The 22,340-nt window shown below is 43.7% G+C and overlaps 1 protein-coding gene across 1 annotated transcript in view; it reads left to right on the forward strand.

Annotated features, from left to right (window-relative positions):
- Positions 1–22,063, forward strand: part of NAB1 (NGFI-A binding protein 1) — a 48,502-nt gene extending 26,439 nt beyond the window's left edge. The window contains exons 3-8 of the mRNA XM_080971429.1: positions 1,659–1,792; positions 2,678–2,729; positions 10,744–10,860; positions 16,054–16,195; positions 17,673–17,822; positions 18,514–22,063. Of these exons, the coding sequence (XP_080827555.1) occupies positions 1,659–1,792; positions 2,678–2,729; positions 10,744–10,860; positions 16,054–16,195; positions 17,673–17,822; positions 18,514–18,605 (687 nt within the window). The 3' untranslated portion in view covers positions 18,606–22,063. The remainder of the gene's footprint in view (positions 1–1,658; positions 1,793–2,677; positions 2,730–10,743; positions 10,861–16,053; positions 16,196–17,672; positions 17,823–18,513) is intronic.
- The last annotated feature ends 277 nt before the right edge of the window (positions 22,064–22,340 follow it).

Here is a 22,340-nt window from a genome sequence, read left to right on the forward strand (position 1 = left end):
AAATGTTATTGTCAGCCATCTTCCAATGGGCCCCCTAGTGGCCCCCTGGGACCCCTGACCATTAGGTCCAGTCGTGGCCGACTCTGGGGTTGCGGCACTCATCTCACTTTATTGGCCATGGGAGCCGGCGTACAGCTTCCGGGTCATGTGGCCAGCATGACTAAGCCGCTTCTGGTGGACCAGAGCAGCGCATGGAAACACTGTTTACCTTCCCGCTGAAGCGGTACCTATTTATCTACTTGCACTTTGTCGTGCTTTCGAACTGCTAGGTTGGCAGGAGCAGGGACCGAGCAACGGGAGCTCAGCCCGTCACGGGGATTCGAACCGCCGACCTTCTGATCAGCAAGTCCTAGGCTCTGTGGTTTAACCCACAGCGCCACCCGCGTCCCTACCTTGGATCAAATCTATGCTTCCAGGTGCCATAAGAAAGCTGCAGAGATAGTGCAGGATAGTGCGCACCCCGGAAATGATCTCTTTCAGCTTCTGCCTTCTGGAAGAAGGTACAGGGTTATAAAGACTAGGACTAGCCGCCTGAGAAAGTTTCTATTCAAATGCGATTTTGGTTTTAAATGCAGTGTAAGGTAGTCTCTATGGGCGTATATTGTATTTAATTATGGGGTATCAGAGTTTTTTAGGGGGCTAACCAGGCTGGGATAGCTGGGATAGCAGGCTTGTTGGTTTCGGAATGTCTGCTGTAGATTTTCAGTTTCGTTGTTCTGTATGGGACAGTGACAATAAAGATTATTGTAGAGATGGCAGCAGCTGCTGCCCAGAGGACTCCCAAACGAGAGGAGGCTGAGGGAACCCTCCACAAGGGTGTCCAAAAAAAGGGGTGAGAGGCTGGCAGCTCTGCAGGCAAGGGGTGACGTAACTGGGCTCCTGAGCCCCACAGGGTTGCAGCAGAACGAATGTAGTTGGTTAAGGGAGCCGTGGATTCAGCAAGGTTGAAAACCTCTGGTTTAGGCCACTTGGCCATTTTGTGCAAACACTATTAACTTGAGATGGTTCGCTCAGAAATAAAACCCAAGTTAGCAGCCTATTAAAGCTTCGCTGCAGAGGAAGCCAAATCTCCAGACACTCTGGGGGATCGCATTAGATCACACCAAAATGTAGGCGTTTGTCATAGCAGTTCATCCCATGGGTGCTCACAGGGCGCAGTAAGGGACTGGCTACACAGCCGGCCCCCTGAGTCGACCTCAGGACTATTATTATTATTATTATTATTATTATTATTATTATTCAAGCAGAATCCCTGAGGTCTGCCTGAGTTCATTTTAAAAGCATGCATTGTTTTTAAACAAAATAGTTTGTCCCTGATCTAATAACTGTTTTTTAAAAGTACCAACTTACTTCCGAGGGAATTTAGGTAACTTCAAATCGGGGGGGGGGGGGGGGAATCAAAGGTACCTAGCAGCATTTAAAAACTTGGTTGTTTTTCTTTTGCGGGGTGTGTGCGTGTGCGTATCTTTATAAAACTGTGGCAACTGTGTTGAGCGTGATGCCAGAAATCTGAAGAAAGCCCTCCAGATTTCTCTGTGAAACTCTATAATGTTGTTTATGTACATTGCAACAGTAATGGGATACACATAGGGTTTCATGTTCCTCAAAAGAGTGATACAGCTAAGGCAACGAAGCATCCCTTGTCTTTTGTTTTCCAGCTCACAGTTAACGAAGCCGCTGCTCAATTGTGTGTGAAGGATAACGCACTGCTGACCCGGAGGGACGAACTCTTTGCACTGGCGCGACAAATATCCCGAGAAGTTACCTACAAATACACTTACCGGACTACCAAGTAAGCTGCTTTTTAAAAAAAAAAAAAAAAAAAGGGAGGGGAGATCCTAATTGCTTTAATGAGGTTTATTGTATCAGAAAACCTGTTTTTATTTTTCTTGTTCTGCAGTCAGGGTCATAGAATCATAGAAATCTAAAGCTGGAAGGGACCCTGTCATCTAGTCCAACCCCCACGACCCTGAAATCAAGAGTCCCATTCCCTCCCTAACTCATAGTCCTGATCTGGCCCAATTGCCTTCTAAATCCGGCCTGCAGACGGTCCGGGAATCAGCGTGTTTTTACATGAGTAGAATGTGTGCTTTTATTTAAAATGCATCTCTGGGTTATTTGTGGGGCATAGGAATTTGTTCACCCCCCCCCCCAAAAAAAATATAGTCCGGCCCCCCACCATGTCTGAGGGACAGTAGACCGGCCCCCTGCTGAAAAAGTTTGCGGACCCTGAATTGTGCACACCCCACCCCACCTATTGGGAGCCCATGAGTCTTGGCATTTCCACACCACATTTTTCCTAGTTGTTGCAGAAAATTGTACTTTCCGTAGATCAGGTGGCTTCAACAGGGTTGAAGTTAAAAATCTGACCCCAACCCCGACACGCTAGCTTCCTTTGTACAGGGAGGTTTTTTTATACAAAGGAGCATTTAAACATTCAAATCTTTCTCCACCGCCCATAATCTCTAATGGTAGTCCAGCAAGATTGAACCTTACGTCAGGTTCTTAAACTACAGGACATGCTTTGTGAACCTATCTGGAAATCGAGGCTTAAATGAGAAATTTCAGTTTTCTATCTCTCTGTTGCAGGCAAGGATTTTTCCAAGGTGTTTCTTTTTCTGAAGATAAGTGTGCGCTACCTAGTAAAAACAAAACAAAATGTGTTTTCATCTCCTAGGTCTAAATGTGGAGAAAGGGATGAACTGTCACCAAAGAGAATTAAGATAGAGGTACTGTATTTTAATTTGTTCTGTTTAGTTGTAATTGCTAAAACCGACTTGCGTGAGAGAGGAAAGAACCATTAAGGCTTCATTTGGTGAACGGCTATGTTCTGCCTCACTCTCCCAACTGAAAAACAAATCCCTTAAAATACAATGCGTTCTGAATAAATATGGTCCGGTTTATCAAAGGTTCTGTAGTAGTCACTTAAAATATGAGGGCAGTTGAAACAATATAGTGGAGCTTGTGAAGTTGTGAGTTTGGAGAGGAAAAGTTGACCAGTAATCAGGATAAAATAGATATATGTTCCATCTCCCCCTTCACTGCCCCAGTTTTATTTATTTATTGCTTTCAATGGGCAGTTTGAAATTGGTGTTCACCCTTTTCACAGCATTTCTACAGTGGAACAGGCGCAATAAATTCCTGCATATATAGATTTTCTTTTACATTTAGTTATAGTGGCAGTAAAACACACACAGCTGGCCTTTTGCACAGTTACACATGTTCTTCCCTGAAATAAGTAAAAGGAAAATACCGGCCCATGAGGATGGGGGAGAGCTTTTCCCCAAAAAGTTTACGAGACCAGGATGTCTCTACTTAATTTTTTTTTTCATTGAGAAGATCAGCAGGTATTATTTCAGCAGAATACCAGGGGGAGAAAACACCGATCTGAATTTAAATATTTCACTTTATAAATATCGGGCTCATTTTACTGGAGAATGTTTTTAGGAGTGGAATTTGACTGATGTTACATCCTCATCATAAGGCTCCTGTCTAGCTTCAGCTGTAGATCAGTTAATTGAAGCACAATCTTGTGCATGTTTGCTTATTCCGTTGTGTTAAATGGGGCTTGCTGAGTGCAGCCACAGTGCCATGCTAGATAAACACTGAATGTTTATCAGGCTAGGTTGTTGTTATTGTTATTAAAAAATTGATTTCTATACTGCCCTTTATTAAAGATCTCAAGAGTGGTGTACAACATTAAAATTGTATTTTATGGAGCATAATAATAAAAACATAATTAAAAAGCATAGTAGCACAGTGGTACCTCGTAAGTTGAACAGAATCCATTCCAGAAGTTTGTTCAACTTCCCAAACGTTCGGAAACCATGTCGGAGATGTGGGTTCCAAAGAACGTTCGCAAACTGGAACACTCAAGTGTACAGTACAGTTGCGAACGGGATCCGTTCTGGAGCCCCGTTCGCAACCTGAGCAGAATGCAACACGCGTATGTGTGGGTCGCGATTCACCGCTTCTGCACATGCGCGTGACGTCATTTTGAGTGCATGCGCATAGCTGTTAACCTTCCCTTTTTGGCGGGAAATTCCCTTATCCCAGCGCCATTTCCCGCTGCTATCCCGGATTGTTAGATATCCTGTAGACTGTCCCCGGGACAGGTGAGGCTGCTGATCCCTTATTTTCAAATCTGAAAGTTGACAGCTATGTGCATGCCTGAGCGGCAAAACCCAGAAGTAACCCATTCCGGTACTTCCGGGTCGCCGCGGGACGCAACCTGAAAAGATTTAACCTGAAGCGTCTTTAACCCGAGGTATGACTGTGTTCTTGTATAGTATATAGTTTGCGTAGTATACAGCATAATAATAAAAATAATCATAACGACAGTCCCCTTTCTTTAACAGACCATAGATTATTTAATGGCTGAAGGCCTCAGTAAAGAGGGATGTTTTGCCTAGTGCCTAAAGACATATAATGATGGCGCCAGGCGAGCGTCTCTGGGTAGAGCATTCAACAGATTAGGAGCCACCGCAGAGAAGACCTGTTCCCGTTATGCTCATAGTAAACCTATTGAAATAAAGTAAGCCTCACTTAAGTGTGACTGACATTGGATGTTGCCCTTTATTCCATCATGGTTTTCTTCAGGCAAATCATGATCCTCTCTACCTCCATTTGAGGAGCACTGGCAACAATTTTGTGCACGTCTTGCTCAGTTATACGGTTTGGGTCTTTTTGTGCGCTAGAGCATCGTTTGACCTAAACACAAATAATTTTGTTGAGTAGGTGGAATTTTTATTTTATTTTTGGCTGTTTTCAGATGCCTCATAAACTGTGTTTTGTTGTTCGGATCTTCCTAATGGAGGGAAATAGCACGGAGAGAAACTCCTGCCAGTAGCTCTGGAATGTTCTTGCCCTGTCTAATGGATCTTGTTGCCATTAGGGAACAATTTCCTGATAGTCAGAAAAATGAACACATGTATACACACACTCTGGCTTATGGAGGTAATGACTAAACCTAGCAAAAACATGGAAATATATTCAGTATTTTTTCATTTGGTATTTTTTAAAAAATAGATCCAGTTTTAAATAATGTAGCTTGCAGACTAAGTAAATAGGCTGTCAATTTTACCATAATTTCCCTTCTGTGTTGAGGGATATGTGATGCAGCAGGCCAGTAGTTATTTGGATACATATATTTCCCTGTAAAGGAACATTTCAGGAAATGGTCCCTTTGGATGCAAAAATTCCTTTGTACAATTCTATTTTGTGTGTGTGTGTGTGTGTGTGTGTGTGTGTTTAAACTACCCTGGGAAAATGTCGAGGGCACATTTTTATTCTGTAACTGCTTGTTTTGGGTGGACTAAAAGTGAAGAGATAGGGCGAGGGAATAATTAGCGACTTACATGTTCCTATAAAAGCCAGTGAGAATTTTGCAAGGGGACTTTGAAAGTCTTGTTCCTTTTTGTGCAGCAGGAAAAGGAAGGTAATTGCTGCGATCCGTTCTTGTACACATAGCCCTGTCCCAAAACTAGTAAAGGTAAAGGTACCCCTGCCCGTACGGGCCAGTCGTGTCCGACTCTAAGGTTGTGCGCCCATCTCACTTAAGAGGCCGGGGGCCAGCGCTGTCCGGAGACACTTCCGGGTCACGTGGCCAGCGTGACGAAGCTGCTCTGGCGAGCCGGCACCAGCGCAGCACACGGAAACGCCGTTTACCTTCCCGCTATAAAGCGGTACCTATTTATCTACTTGCACTTAGGGGTGCTTTCGAACTGCTAGGTGGGCAGGAGCTGGGACCGAAAGACGGGAGCTCACCCCGCCGCGGGGATTCGAACCGCCGACCATGCAATCGGCAAGCCCTAGGCGCTGAGGTTTTACCCACAGCGCCACCCGCGTCCCTGCGTCCCAAAACTACACCCTAGTAAAAGGTTGCAAAATGCCAAACATCTACGTGTTTCATATATACGTGGATTGTACCTGGTGTTAGTCATACTCATAGCAGACCCACTGAAATTGATGGCTAGGAGTAACTTAAGCCCATTATTTCCTGTGGCTTGATTGTACAGTCGTACCTCGGAAGTCGAACGGAATCCATTCCGGGAGTCCGTTCGACTTCCAAAACGTTCGGAAACCAAGGCGCGGCTTCCGATTGGCTGCAGGAAGCTCCAAAGGAAAGCAGAGCAATACGTTTGGCACCAGCTTGGCTGCAGGAGTTGCTGGCAGGAGGCGTACAAGGCACCACCCAACCATCTTAGGGACTCTACTCTGGATTTGTGTAGGATTTATTCCTTAGCCTTTTCTTCTCCTGAAGATCTCCTACAAGGTAGCAGAGGTTTATGTCCAGAGTTTTTTCCTTCTCCTAGATGGGCTAGGGACGCGGGTGGCGCTGTGGGTTAAACCACTGAGCCTAGGACTTGCAGATCAGAAGGTCGGGGGTTCAAATCTCCGCGACGGTGTGAGCTCCCATTGCTCGGTCCCTGCTCCTGCCAACCTAGCAGTTCGAAAGCACGTCAAAGTGCAAGTAGATAAATAGGTACCGCTCCAGCGGGAAGGTAAACGGCGTTTCTATGCCCTGCTCTGGTTCGCCAGAAGCGGCTTAGTCATGCTGGCCACATGACCCGGAAGCTGTACGCCGGCTCCCTCGGCCAATAAAGCGAGATGAGCGCCGTAACCCCAGAGTCGTCCAAGACTGGACTTAACTGTCAGGGGTCCCTTTACCTTTACTAGATGGGCTACCTTCCCAGGTTGAGGAGCCCCATTTGCCCCTCACTTCCCTCTACGGCACGTGCAGAGTCTGACTTCTTGACCATTGGACCAACTATTGATCTCGCCCGCTCAATCTGCCAATACCTGTCTCTATGGAGCAAGCAAGCAAATAATCCTTACCCCTGGTAATGCTTGAAACAAAGAATGCTTGCTGTTTGTTTGTTAAACAGTAAAACAATAAACAGGGCGGTGATGCAATGGCTATTGCAGTCAACACAGGAGGAGGAGGTTTAACAAACTGAAGGACATCGTCTTCTTTCTATGTTTCTCCCGATGGAAACATGCAGATGGGGACAGATATACCCTGCTTTAAGTCATTTACATACCGCCTTCTCTTGTGTATTATTTACTACATAGCTCAAGGACTAAGCTCTTTAGCAACGAAACATCGGATTACCAGAACGACGTCCAAGCACTGAACCAGTGATTTATATCACAAGTGGACTCTTTATTACTGCATTTGCAATTGTTCGAGATAATATCTATTTTGGAATGAGAAGAAATGAGCACTGAACCACTGATATATTACAAGCGAACTCTTTACTTACTTGCTATTGCTTAAGAAAAAACCTATTTGGGAAAGAAATTACTTTTGCCATTTTTATGGATGTTCAGTGTTTGTTTACAGATAGTGATATTGTGCCGTTTGTTTGCTAAAGACAAGCGGAAATATGGTTTTCCTCATTGAGGCATAGTAACTTTTCAAGATTTCAGCCTGTCTGGTATTGTTCTTGCAAACACCTCCCGTACAGCAGCAGGTGGTGGTTCCCCCCCCCCTTTTAAAAAAACTTAAGTTCTTGAAGTGCTATACAGCTTGCTGAAGCATGAGCCAAAAACTTTGATAGATGGCTCCTTAACCCTTACACCAAACTATTTTTTCTCTTGCCACCTCAGTTCTCCTGCTTAGATGAGGACTGAAACGCAGGAGCCCAGATTGTCACTACAGTCATACCTTGGTTTTCGAACAGCCTAGTTCTCGAACATTCGGCTCCCGAATGCCGCAAACCCAGAAGTGACTGTTCCAGTTTGCGAACTACTTTTGGAAGCCAAACGTCCGACACGGCCTTCCGCGGCTTCCAATTGGCTGCAGGGTCTTCCTGCAGCCAATCGGAAGCTGCGCTTTGGTTTCCCAACGTTTTGGAAGTCGAATGGACTTCCGGAACGGATTCCATTTGACTTCCAAGGTATGACTGTACTGTTGATTCCCCTTCTGCCTTTCCACCGACGTCAGTGCGTGTAAAACACTTCCATTTTGATCTCGGGAGGTGTTTAACGCCTCTTTTCCGCAGGTGGAAATGATTGCACACACACACACCCTCGGGGTGTGATGTGAAATGGTTTCCCCCCAGTATAATAAAGAGGAGGGTTTTCCTCCCTCCCTCTCGGAGATGGAGGCGCCTGAGAGCAGGACTGCGTGGGCAAGCAGACCTACGGACTGCGTTGCAAACATCACCTCTGCAGGGGGAAGGAGTTTTGCATAAGCAACACAAAAGAAAGAGGGTGGAGGCAAAGCATATCACAAATTACACCCGGTTACCTGTGAAAGCCTCCCCCCCTTCCCTCATGTGACCTCTCCCTTTTCTCGATGGAGTGGGTGGGTAAGTTTGCAGGGAGAGGCGGGGGCGGAATCCCGGGAAAATGACAAGCGCTGGGAGCCGAGTGGGCGGGAGAAGGAATGCAGCAATTAGGTTCGGATTTGGGAGTAGCTATTAATGAGTTGCGGCGAGGTCCCTGAATGCCTTCTCACGTGCGACGAAACAAAAGCAATATTTTAGTTACATGAAGTTCCCACCCTCCCTCTTCAGCAGCTGCCTTGATCTGTGGGTGGGTGGGTGGGTGTAAGTGTGGACTTGAAGTGGGTGCGCCCTCACTCCTCCCCCCCCCAGTCCATGACACCGACAGCACACAAGGCTTTGTGTCTTTGTCCCGGAGGAAGCACAGCAAAATCACTGGCGGTTGAAGGAAAGCTCTGCTCCTTCCAGCGCTGTTATTTTGTGCAGAAAAGGGTGTGTAGCTAGGGGTGTCCCCCCCCCAAAAAAATACAGGATTGAGAGTTGGCAGGGCATGTGAGACAGACAACAGAGTCATTACAGTCCTATGGACTAAGCAGTGCAAAGGCATCCTGCCGCCAGGCAGCACATCCGTAAGCGGAGGTGGCAGGAAGATGGATGAGAGGGCGAAACTTGAAAGATCCAGTGGGAGTAAGAGACCTAGAGGGAAATGGAAGGGGTGGGTGGGTAGCTGGGAGGGCTGGATGGTGGGGGGGGGAGAGGTTCGGCGTTCATGTCAGCATGAGTTATAAGGTGGGAGAGAAAGAACGAGGGGAAAAGAACGAGGGTATGCCCACGCCGCTGCCAAGCAGGGCTGAAAAGCAAGAGAGTGTGGGATTTCTTTCTCTCCCCGAAGATCACAAAGAACAGCAGTTCAATCTGGTGTTCGTGTAGGAGAAGTGTTTGGCGGAGGGGAAGAAAGCGCCTGTGGGGTTTGGGAACATCTGCTCAAAGAAATCGCTTTAAGAACAGCCAAGTTGGAAGGGAGCACGCTGGGTGTGTTTGATAGAGCAGGCCACAGAGAGCAACAGGGAGAAAGGAACATTTGGCTATCAAGACACTCTTCACCCCCTTTTCATAGATTTTTAAATATTTTTTTAAAAAAATCAATTTTATTAAAGGTTTTCAACATATAATACAGTCATGCCTTGGATCTCAAACGCCTTGGCTCCTGAACAGATCGGCTCCCAAACTATCAAAACCCGGAAGTGAGTGTTCCGGTTTGCAAATGTTCTTTGGAAACCGAATGTCCAGCAGGGCTTCTGATTGGCTGCAGGAGCTTCCTGCAGCCAATCGGAAGCCGCGCTTCGGTTTCTGAACATTTTGGAAGTCGAACAGACTTCCGGAACGGATTCCGTTCGACTTCCAAGGCACGACTGTACAACATTAAAAACAACAACAAGCAAAGCTAATACCTTAAAAGATCAAAATAATAAAAAGGAAAAGAAAAGGGAGAGTGAAAAACCACACCCAAACAAACACAAAATTGTATATTCTATCAACTTATCTTCACAAACATGAGATCCACGTCTTCCCAGCTCCCATCTTTCTCAGCCTCACACCTGACAAAAACCACTCTGTCTCTCACACAGATATTTTCTATCCATCTTCTCTCTGCATTCATCTTCGTATCATCTTCATATCATACTTATAAGAAATATTTTTTAATATTAATTTTAAAAACCTACAAAAAACTTAATAAGAAAGAGAAAAAAATAGGTACTCTCTGTTTTTTAAAAAAACATATTTTCTTTCAAAGTGACGTCCCAGGAAGAAGTAGGCGGGTTACGGATTTTACTTCTTTCTTTCTTTTTCTGCGGGGTGGTTGTGACTTGGACTTAGGGCCTGTAGTGGCATTTCTGGGTGATGAGCTGCGATGCTTGCTGCAAGCCACCTGGGCTCGGAAGGAAGAGTCATATACAACCCTGGGTGGCTTCCAAAAAAGCAAGGGTAGAAGAGATCAGCTGGGTAGGAACGGGTATAGGAAATTCCCGTCACATTCACCCCAGACCTCTGTGTTTGTTTTCATTCTTTGTTTGGAAACTGCTTGCTGATAAGGTTACTTATTTATTTCCCTTCCATCCTAATGTCTTAACTTGCACAAAGCAGACCTTTTGATATTCCTGATTGAAATTCCTAAATAAAACTTCAAGGAGTCTTTTGCTACCTTAAAAGCCAGCACATTTATTGTGCCACAAGCTTTCATTTAGGTAGAACAACTTGCACTCAAAGCATTTCTTTGTGCCTTTAAAAGAACCTACTTTTGTTATATACTTGCTCAGCTTCAAAACCTTGAAACATTTATTTTTGCCCTTAAAATAACTGCGGAAGAACTATTCTTTTTCTCTCTCTCTCTCTCTCCACACACACCATTGGCTGTAGTGATGATTTAAGACTGGAAAAATATCTTTAGTCTTGTGAATCGAAACATTCTGAAATAGTAACAGCTCCTTTCCCTGCTTTTTCATGTTTGCAGGATGGCTTCCCTGACTTCCACGACGCAGTCCAGAGTTTTTACCAGCAGGATTCAGTCAAAATACAACAGGCATTGTCAAAAGGAAAGTGTGAAGACCTGGCAGCGCTTGGCTCACAGGTAAACAACCTAGGGGCTGCAATAAAAGGCTTCCTCGTATTAATGCTTCTTACAGAACAATCACAGTTCTTTCCTTACAGGACACTCTGTCCCCGTTCTGCAGATCAAGGGGTCCTTCTGACCTGGCTGCGATCGTTTCACTTCCAGTGTAGGTGGTATGACTCACAACTGGTGTGTGTGTTTTTTTGAAAATGGCATGCTCATACGAACACACACTCGTAACGGCTACAGCTTTATCTTCATTCATAGTAAGGGGATGAAGATTTTAACTGACCGGAGCAAGGGGCATCTTTCAGTGTTTTCTGCCTCTTTGTCAGTACAGAGTTTGGCATCTGGGCAGATAACCGCACCAGATCCCCCATAATCACCTGTCTAAGCTGTGCTGCCTTCGACTTTATGGAGGAAACTTGAGACTGAGAGCTCTCATTCTTCACCCCCTATTGTCCTTCCTCCCTGACTGCTCAGACTCTGCCTCTTCTAAGGCTGGTGTGCTAGAACTTATCACCTGCTCACCTGCTTCGTGAAGTGTAGGCAGGTGACATAGCGCAGATCTTGTGCAGCCTTGATAGTGTGTTGTGCTGATACTTCAGTGGAGACCCAGCAGCTCTCTGGGCCATTGCAAGATGAGCAGCGCAGATAGCAGAGGGGATAATCCCTACCAGAGTGCTGCTGCCTTGCTAGAGGGAACTCTCCGCACTGCTGAACATGGTGATATCCTCTACAATTATGCTTCTCTGAGATCTCCTCCACTTCAGCCTCTACACATGACTAGCTAGCCCTCGTCAGAAGCCCTGCCAGTCTCAAATGCTGCCTGCTGCGATTGTGCAGTGTGAGATACATTTTTTGCGTGGGATTTAAAAAGGAACTAAGCAATCCCTTAAAAAAGGAACAGATGAGAAAAAATAAAAATAAATAGGAAATGATGATAAATACTGGCTCCTTTCAAATCTTCATAACCTTGTGTCAATACACAGTTCTTTTTTATGGAAAAAATGTGGGGGAACTCGTCACAAAGTTTGTTTGTTTGTTTGTCTGTTGTGGGCCCAGCTGCAGTGCCACACGCCCCGGGCAGTGGCTAAATGTAAGATGTGATTAATAAACCCAAGCAGACAATGATCTGGATTAAAAAATGCCCACGACTTCATTGATTACAGATATAGGTAGATTTTTGGCCCAGGCATTGGGTGTTTATCTCTTTCAACCTCCCAGACAAAAAATATTATTTAATTTTAAAAAGGTAAGGGAACTTAGTTCCCCCGAATTTCTGCTCAAACCTGCCCCCCCCCGGTCAATACAGTATATTATGAGGACTAATTACTTGGCCAGTCCAAGGCATTTATTGATTCAAATTGAACTACGGGACCGCCTCTCCTGGTATGTCCCACAGAGGAACTTATGGTCTTCAAACAAAAACATCTTGAAGGTCCCAGGCCACAGAGAGGTTAGGCTGGCCTCAACTAGAGCCAGGGCTTTTCCGGTTGTTGTTCTGATTTGGTGTAACGCTCTGTCACAAGAGACTAGGGCCCTGCGGGACTTGACATCTTTCCGCAGGGCCTGCACGACAGAGCTGTTCCACCAGGCCTTTGGCCAGGGCACAGCCTGACTCCCTCCTTTGGCAATCTTCACAGAACTCTAGCCCAATGGTTGCCATCAATTTGATTTGAATTAATTTTATAATGAAATGATTTTAGAATGTTGTATTATTTTATTGTTATTTTTTAAAAAAATAATATTTATTGTTTTTCCAAAATCTTAAGCACAAAAAAGACAATACAACACATCAAATTAATAAAACAAAACAAAAACAATAAAATAAATCAAACAATTTCATTATCCCATCTTTCATTCACGTATTTCCTCACACCTCCCTCTTTGTATTCCACTATGAATTATTTCAGCAATTTCTTTCCATCTTCCTCTGTTTTCTATCCTATATTTATCTTAACTCATTCTAACCTTATTTTTCCTTTAATGCTCTGTTAACCTATCTGTACTTAATTCCCTATAACATTTCTACTAAAGCCATATAACTTCATTCCAACATTTTTCTAACATTCATTAATTTTACAATATTTCTGTAAATAGTCTTTAAATTTTTTCCAATCTTCTTCCACCGATTCTTCTCCCTGGTCTCGGATTCTGCCAGTCATTTCCGCCAGTTCCATATAGTCCATCAACTTCATCTGCTATTCTTCCCGGGTGGGTAAATCTTGTGCCTTCCAATAGTATTATTTTATTGTTATTAGCCGCCCTGAGTCCAGCTTCGGCTGGGGAGGGCGGGATATAAATAAAATTAAAAAACAAAACAAAAACTATACTTAAATGGTATATGTAGGTATACAGTCATTACAGACCAGTACACAACAAACACAGAACAGAGGATTACTCTGTTGTGCCATGCTGCCTCCTTTCACACCAGGCTGAGCATGTTTGATTTCATTTTACTTTCGAGCTGGTTAGATTCTCACCATCTGGGACTGGGCATCACGAGCAGTTTCACTTTCAGGCCTCTGAAAAAAATAATCTCTGAAACCACACCTGCTGTCTTGGTTTAGCCATGCCGTGGGTTCTGCGCTTACATTTTTTTAATCCATAGGAGCACTGATGTCCTCGGATCCCCTCCGAGGAATGGGAACATATTGTGGTAGTTATATGGAGCCATTCGTTTTCTGAATCAGCGGTGAGTCTGTTTCTGTTGATGGACTTCCAAGGTCACCCTTGAGATGTTCAGCATCAGTATTATGAGGCTCGGCTGCCAGAAGATGTGCTATGAGTGTCGTGACATGTCTCTGTGCACCGGATAACGCAAGAAAACAAACCAAACAGGACAGTGTCTCCTTGTGAACATCACTGACGTTGTACAAGGGAAAGTTGTGCTAGATCAAAAAGCCTGCACCTAGCGCCATGTGAACTTATACCTGGTTTCCAATAGGTGGCAAGCGGCTTCACGGCAAGCAACAGATTGGTATCAAAACATTTATTTAAGAAGTTATCAAGTGAGTCAGCCACTTCATTACAGACAGCACCAATGTGTCTCCTATCAGATTCATACTGATGGCATTTCTTGCATTGGGTTTGTGAGCTCTCGGTCCTCAGCTGAGTTTCTTCTACCATCACAGTTCTATCTGGTTGTGCAATGGCTTCATCCTTGAAAGCACTGGCGCACTCACCAATCGAATGCCGTTCTTTCAGTGCTGAGAGCTTCAATTTTTACTGGTGTGGCTTTTTCATGTGGAGGATGCTGAGCTCATCTCCTTGTAGCTGCTTCCTGTACCTGCTGAAGACCATAATTACATCAGCTAGAAAAGTCCCAAGGAAGAGTTTTTCCTCATCAAGGAGGAACGCAAGAAATCTGCATGCCAGTTTCTATTCATACTTCTTGAAGGAGAGGCCTAGAGAATGTCAGGAAGCTAGTACAGTGGAACCTTGGTTCTCGAACTTAATCCGTTCCAGGTTTCCGTTCGACTCCTGAAACGGTTTGAAAATCGAGGCACGGCTTCCAATTGGCTGCAGGAGCTTCCTGCACTCAATTGGAAGCCGCGCCGGACATTCGGCTTCCAAAAAACGTTTGCAAAGCGGAAGACTCACTTCCGGGTTTGAGGTGTCTGGGAGCTGATTTGTTCAGGAACCAAGGTACCACTGTATTGTATTCACAGGTGAGAAGGAAAACTCGGTCCACCTGACCTCAGAAAGCTTGGGGAGTGCAATGAGACAGCTGTTACTGGATCTGAAGCCTGGTGTGTGGAAATACATAGAGAACTTGCGCAAAGACCATTGCACCTGTGGCTGCAGATTAAACCAGATTGGTGTATGCACTGGAGATGTGGATCTGAAGGGAGAGATAAAGAAAAAATACCAGCCACCAAGAGAAACAGTTTTGCTATAGGCATGGGTAGGAGGGTAACTAACCCCCTGGAAAGGGGAACTTTCGGTGATAGAGGATGAGATGGTCCTGCAGCAAAAGTGCTAAAGCACTTCCACCACCTGTGGAAACATGATGACTTCGACGGGAAAAGCAAAATCTGAAAGCTTGCTTTGACTTTGATTAAGGACTCATCTAAATCCCGTGCACACATTTAACCTACACATTTTCAAAATTACAATTCTGCCTTTTTCCAAATGATCTACATCACAGTAATGGAAATAGATCACATTCAGAGTTTATAATTCTCTTGGCATTGATAATTTTGCACTCTCTTTTAGCAGGTTGTTAATTATCTTTCTCCTGTAGTGTATAAGGCCCTGGTCTTTTTCCACTGTTTCCCCCCACAATCATACTGCCATGCTACACTTTTCAGAATGGCAGATTGCTGGCATTAAAAAAAAAAAATGGGTAGTGCTATTTCCAAAAATAAAGCTTGAGGGAAATCTTGCCATAATTGTATTTGCAATTTTTCAAAGAAGGAAAAAAAAGTTGCTGTTGAAATATTAATTGATTGATTGATTAGAAATAGGCACCCAAAATGGGCAGGGGCTCATTCTGAAGGGTCATAAAGATGTCAAAATATTTAAGTGGGTTGAAAATAGCTGTAGATTTGTTTTCCTTTCCGTTTTTTGTTTGATTTTGGTACCCCAGTAGGATGGGAGGGAGAAATTTGGAACAGAGTAGTGAATTTTAATTAACTTTGAGAATTTCCCCCAGTCAAATTCTGAATTGAAGCAGCTTGCTGTAGATTTCAGCTAATTGTTATTTTCTCTCAAGTCTGCAAAAACAACAACAACCCAACAACCATGATGTGACCAAATGTACAAGTGTACTGAGATTCTTCTTGCGTTGTGTTTTACCTGTGTTCCCGAGTGCTGGTACAACACCAAAAGAAAAGAATCCTGACTATCGCATTATGATTGCTTTTTTGGAGTGTTTTATCAGTCAGCGTTGAGAGGGATTAATAACCAGGCAACAACTCTCAGAGCCTGTCATCCTTACCTTTTGCTGGCTCCCTGATTTCTTTTTGCTTGGAGATCACCAGCTCCACTACTGGTTGTCAGTCTCCTCCTTCCATGATTCAGCCTTTCGTAGATAATTCAGTCTCCTCCCTCCATAATTCAGCCTTTGTAGGATTCCTGGCCGAGACTATGCCATTTCGGTGTACAGTACTTCACTTGGCATCTGGTTGGTGTAAAACGACTGTACTTAGTAATTGTAATTGTGATTGTGGCAAGTCCCTAAATCTGCCTTTGTCTCAATTGCAGCCTGAGAAGATGATGGCCAAGCAGATGGAGTTCCTCTGCAGCCAAGCTGGCTTGGAGAGACGCCTTTCCACGGGCCTCTACAGACAAAATTCAGAAGAGCATTGTGCCAATGGCTTGACATCGGATTATGGTGTTGGGCAAGGTACAGTAGCTTCCAGGCATGTATTTGCCATCACACATCTGTTTTAGAATTGTCAGCGTTTGTGAGACTGGTGCAACAGCGATGATTGCTAAATTATGATGAAATGAAATTTCCTGTGGTTAATGATTTCTTGGGAGAATATTGTGGGGGCAGAAATGTAGTCTGTGTACATATTGTGTTAGGAGAAATAAACCCTCTGAGACCTAGATTCCTTCGTGGTTGCCTCTCCTGCGGTTGTTCCCACCTGGCTTGGGTCATCCACATGATCTCACAAGCATTTTGCTAGTTCCAGACCATGCCTACAATGGCTGCTATGAAAAGAGCTTCATGTTTCCATGCCACACGCCATATGGAAGCAGTCAAGCCACATGGGTGGAAGATTTTTAAGTTGCCCTTAGGATTGCGAGAGGAGCAGGGGCTACTACAGCTCTGAGATATTGTTTATCGACTTACATTTCCCCAAAAGAAGACCCTGGACAGTGAACTGTAAGGGAGATGCGGAGATCTAAAAATAGTCCATAATTTCTAGCACAACAAGCCTTTTGCTTATATTTATTTTTGATTCAGATTTGCCATGGCCAGTGGCTAGTACAATAAAATTAATTGGAACGGATTGGACTTACATTTATTTATTTACAGTTGCCCTGTCCCAGCTCCTGCCAACCTAGCAACTCGAAAGCACACCAGTGCAAGTAGATAAATAGGTACCACTGTGACGGGAAGGTAAAGGGCGTTTCCATGTGCTCTGGCACTCGTCACAGTCCTCCGTGTGCCAATAGCAGTTTAGTTATGCCGGCTACATGATCCAGAAAGCTGTATGTGTACAAACACTGGCTCCCTTGGCCTGAAGCGAGATGAGTGCCACACCCCATAGTCGCCTTTGGACCTAACTGTCCAGGGGTCCTTTACCTTTCTACCTTTTACAATGTCTTGTTTTTACGATGTAAGTCACTTTGAGGCACTTGAGTGCAAATATTTCGGAAATCTTTAAGTGGTGTAGAGTCTGAAAGACAGCAATAGATCATTAAAATGAAAACAAATACAATGGAACCTCGGTTGTCGAACGTAATCCGTTGGGAAGACTGTTCAACTTCAGAAACGTTTGACAACCAAGGCGCAATGGGTGGTCAACAAAGTCAATGGAGAAAATGGAGAAACTCGCCTTGGAAGCCGTTTGACTTCTGAGGAGCGTTCGAAAACGGAAGCATTCACTTCTGGGTTTTTGGTGTTCGGGTTCTGAATAATTTGGCTTTTGAGGTGCTCGGAAACCGAGGTTCCACTGTACACACTAAAATCAGGAAAACGGCAACATAAAAACACACACACGAAAGCACATACAAATTAATAAAATAGAGATCATATTAAGTTATGATCATATCATGGTGACATGGGCTGTTGGGGCTACCATTAGCAGCACTGCGTGAACTGCCTCTCAGTTATAGTATTGAATGGATATCTCTTTGTCAATATATTTTAGGGGAAAGGCCTTTAAATCTACGCATGTCGAGTCTACCAAATAGGCATATGCCTCACATTTCATTAGATGATGAGCCTCACGTCGTGAAGCCTCTCTGCAGTGACTTGAGCAGATTGTACGCCAGTGCTGAAGCAAAGTCACAGCCTTCAGGTAAAAATCTTTCCTGCTCATAACAACTATGACCAGGGCCGGCCCACCCATGAGGCAAAGTGAGGTGACTGCCTCAGGCAGCAGGTTTCACAGGGGCAGCAGATCCCAATGGAGATCTTCCAGGTGTAGATCTTCCCTCATCCCTTCTTTCCTGCTGGTGAGGGGACACCACTTTATGGTTTACCTCAGGTGCCAAAATGTCTTGGGGCCAACTCTATCGTGTGAAATTTGTGGGGTACTTTCTTTCAGGAGAGGGAAAATAATTTGCAGGCATCTTGTATAGCCTTTTAAGTGCTTAGTGATATTTCGGGCCTCATTCAAATGTTATTTCTCCATTTCTCCAGCATGCCTCAGGGTTTATATCACAGCAGAAATATCTGCAAGGCCAACCACATGGGGTGCTAGAACTGCATGCCACATCAGTATTGTTTATAATTTCGTTTTTTGCTTATAACTTTTTATAATCTTATTGTTTGGTTTTATGTTTTTACATTGTCGTAAACTGCTGGTGGTACATTACAATGGAAAGCAGATATAGCCTAGTGGTTAAACTGAATTTATTGCTGTTTGGTACTAGAAGGGTACATTTGTGTAAGATTTTATATGCTGTGTATTGACTACAACTGGTCGAAAAGAACACTGTTGTTTCGGGTCGATATTTTTCTAAAAGGAATCCATTTTCTTGTTGCAGAAGGCCTTGGTATCTTAAAAGATTTTCCTCACTCTGCTTTCAACAGCCTTGAAAGGAAGGTGATAAAGACAGAGCCAGAAGATACAAGATAGCCATGCTCCCTTTTTGTTTTGTTTTTTTAAATGTTAAAATAAAGCTTTGAATGAGAAACGGAAACATGCCTTAATAACCAGCATTGCCTCATTGAAATAAGCGATTCCATAGCCAAAGCCTACGGACTGGGACTGTCATGTTGTGGAACTGACGTACGAAATAACCAGTTGAAAACTGCAGCTGCAACGAGAAGTGGGTGCAAACATTCATGAAATGAGAAAGCGGCTTTGTGATTTGGGAAAGGCTCACAAACTAATAATACTGTGGGCCCTTGTTATTTAAGAATGTATTGTGTATTTGTATAACTTAAAAGTTTAGAAACACACAGACCCACAACCCCAACAACTAATAGGTGTCATAGATTTGTATTACGTCCGGTAGATGTGGCTGCCATTATTTTTACTTGAAGTTTTCAATGTCTACTTTAAATGTAGAGATATAACAATAACTGAGGTGGGTTTAAAGAACAAAAATCCTTACTTTTAAGCAGCTGGACAGAAGACCTAAGGAGGGGAGAACAGCTTCTTAAGAAAGCATTTTAATAGCAGGTTTTCAATGTTTTAAGTTTTAGAAGCAAAAAAACAAAAACCAATTACATACGATTTTATAGGGAAATAGCACTCGCAAGAGCTGACTGTATGATAACTGGCGTTTTTATGCTTATTGATGTAAGGTCATTCTCAAGCACTTCCTGGACACATTTCTGTATTTATCTACATTGTGTTCCTGTCTGCTATTAGGGAATTATGGGTAGAAGCAGCAGCACCCTGTTGCTTCATATTGTACACTTCAAACAGGGTAACAAATGCATCTGCATTTATTAAGACACTCTGGTTAAGCCTGCCAGGGCAACTGCTGCAATGCTGGCAACATTTTGGAATGATTCTTAGAGTCGTTCTCATTTTCTCAAGCCGGAATGTTCCAGATAACAGAAGAGTTGGGAAAGCACTGCAAGAAATTTGTATTGTCCGAAGCAACCAATACTCACAGGAGAAATAAGAGGAGGAATACGTTACTGTTATAGGAGTAGCTTACTCCTATATAATATAATATAAACCACATACAGCAGGTGTAGCCAATCTGATGCTTCAGAAAATGCTGGACTGCAGCTCTCTTAAATCCCAGGGAGCAAGGTCAATGGTCAGGGATTAGTCCAGCAAAAACTAGAAGGCAGCATATTGGCTACAGTCTCACGGAAATGTATGTATGAACAACTGTACTCATGATTTATTTTCTGGAGGAGTTTTTGCTGTGCAGGATGATTCGATTCTTAAGGGTTCCATTTTGTCCATAATGTAACAACTGGCTAATACAAAGACATTTCCGGGGTATTTCAGTGTGGTGTCTGCATGTTATGCACAACATCATTGTGACATGTGGACCTACCTAATAATAGCCTCCTCTCTTTCATTCCTTCGGATCGTGTGTTTGCATTTAAAAACGGGGTTTTCAAAACTATAATTTATTTATTTTTTTGAAGTGCTGAATTTGCCTATAGTACTTTCGGAGGGGGGTGATGAAAACGCCACCGGTTCTTGTTGATTTGCCATAATAGGATATTGCTCTTCATCTCTGAAGATTTTGCTCCGTGTAATAGTGATTTACCGAGTCATTCCATATGCCATATTGAAACTCTGTGTAAAGTGTAAGGTGACATGTCCACACAACTATCTGGTATCCTTGTAAAATGTGTTTAATAACTGTTTATCACTTGATTTGTGGAGCAAAGCTTTATAGTAGAAACACCAGTGCACATGTTTTTAATATTATAGACAGGGGGGGGAATCTTTTTTTTAAAAAAAGAGAGAGAGAAAATACTGTTTTTGGAATTTTGTTGTACTACTTTACTGACGAAGAAATGTATTCAACAGAGTAGAATCTTCAGCTTAATGGATCAAAACAGATGGATTAATGTGTAGTTTAAAATTGGGTCATTTTATTGTTTTGTGAATTAATAACGTGTGTTTTCATGTTAACTAAGGTTTCAAGTAGCAGATATCTGAGCAGTTTCATAATTTCTGACAGTAATTACAAGCAAAGAAAGCACATACCACTTACCCGTAGTATATAGCATCTTGTTTTATAAAGGCCAATGTAATGTAAATTTAAATCTGTGGTACAGATCTATTTTTTTATTTTCAGTTGTAAATGACCTGAGACAGCTGTGTTGTAAGTACTAAGGTACTTTTACTTTTTTTAAAAAAACAGTCCTGCAAATCATTTCAGTCCCAATAAGCAGGGCTTTTACATTTTGGTTTGTGTGTTAAACAACCTTTTTTAAAAAATCCTAACAAAGTAAGCTGAAGCAGCTATGCAGTGTTCCCCAAACTTGTGTCTTCAGCTGTATTTGGACTACAAGTCTCATAATCCGTGGCTAGCAGGACCAGTGGTCAGGGATGATGGGAACTGTAGTACAAAAACAGCCAGAGACCCAAGTTCGGGAAACACTGAAAGGCACTCTTAAACATCTTACCTACCTACCTTTGACAGTCCAGATGTTGCTGTACGCTAAATCCCATCATCCCTGGCTATTCACCAAGCTCGCTAGGAGCTGATGGGAGTTGTAGTTCTGGAAGGCCAGAAGTTCCATGCCCCTCTTCTACTGTAGAAATAAGAGCTGATTTCAGGGGTACAGAAGGGCACACAGTGCATTCCCCTCAGAGAGCACATGGGAAACTGGAAGTACCGCTGTGGGTTAAACCACAGAGCCTAGGACTTGCCGATCAGAAGGTCGGCAGTTCGAATCCCCGCGACGGGGTGAGCTCCCGTTGCTTGGTCCCAGCTCCTGCCAACCTAGCAGTTCGATAGCACGTCAAAGTACAAGTAGATAAATAGGTACCACTCTGGCGGGAAGGTAAACGGCGTTTCCGTGCGCTGCTCTGGTCGCCACATGACCCGGAAGCTGTACGCCGGATCCCTCGCCCAATAAAGTGAGATGAGCGCCGCAACCCCAGAGTCGGCCACTACTGGACCTAATGGTCAGGGGTCCCTTTACCTTTACCCCTTTCTCCCACATGGTAAACTCATCTCACCTGAAGAAGCCTAGTCAATCCTTGTAGCTTGGGCTGCTTCATGAATTATAGAACTTTACACATGGAGAGAGATTCATGCAAAATGCCCTCTCCTGCCATGCACAGATGCGTTTGATTTCATCACACGCCCTTCTGACTTACCTCACGACGTTTCCAAGATGCAGATCTCGCCTATCTTGCAATCAGTACACAGGCTTCTTCTAGAATGCTAATAATTAAGACTCAACGATTGTCAGCAATACAGGCAGAAAAAAGTCTTGTCTCTATAACTTTCGAATGGGGGGCGGGATATTAAGGAAGCCTGGCTGTTAGCTTCAGCAGGGTTATTTTGACCAAAGTGTGATCTTTGTCTGCATTTGTGTTCTTGTCTGTCTGCGTTTGTGTGCCTCGTTGGATACAAAATAAAAAGTCTCATTGGCAAAGAATTCCCTCCCTGTGTCTTACTTTAAACAGAAGGAGAAAAGAGGTAATTCTGCTACAGGAGTAATAAAGACTGCATATTTCTCCTTGTTTCTTCTGGTAATTCTGGTTTGCATACCGGTTTACGGGAACTACCGTATTTTTTGCTCTATAAGACTCCCTTTTCCCTCCTAAAAAGTAAGGGGAAATGTGTGTGTGCGTCTTATGGAGCGAATGCAGGCTGCGCAGCTATCACAGAAGCCAGAACAGCAAGAGAGATTGCTGCTTTTGCTGCGCAGCGAT

The sequence above is a fragment of the Podarcis pityusensis genome (genome assembly GCF_964106645.2).
Source record: "Podarcis pityusensis genome assembly, chromosome: 1".
NCBI classification, from domain to species: domain Eukaryota; kingdom Metazoa; phylum Chordata; class Lepidosauria; order Squamata; family Lacertidae; genus Podarcis; species Podarcis pityusensis.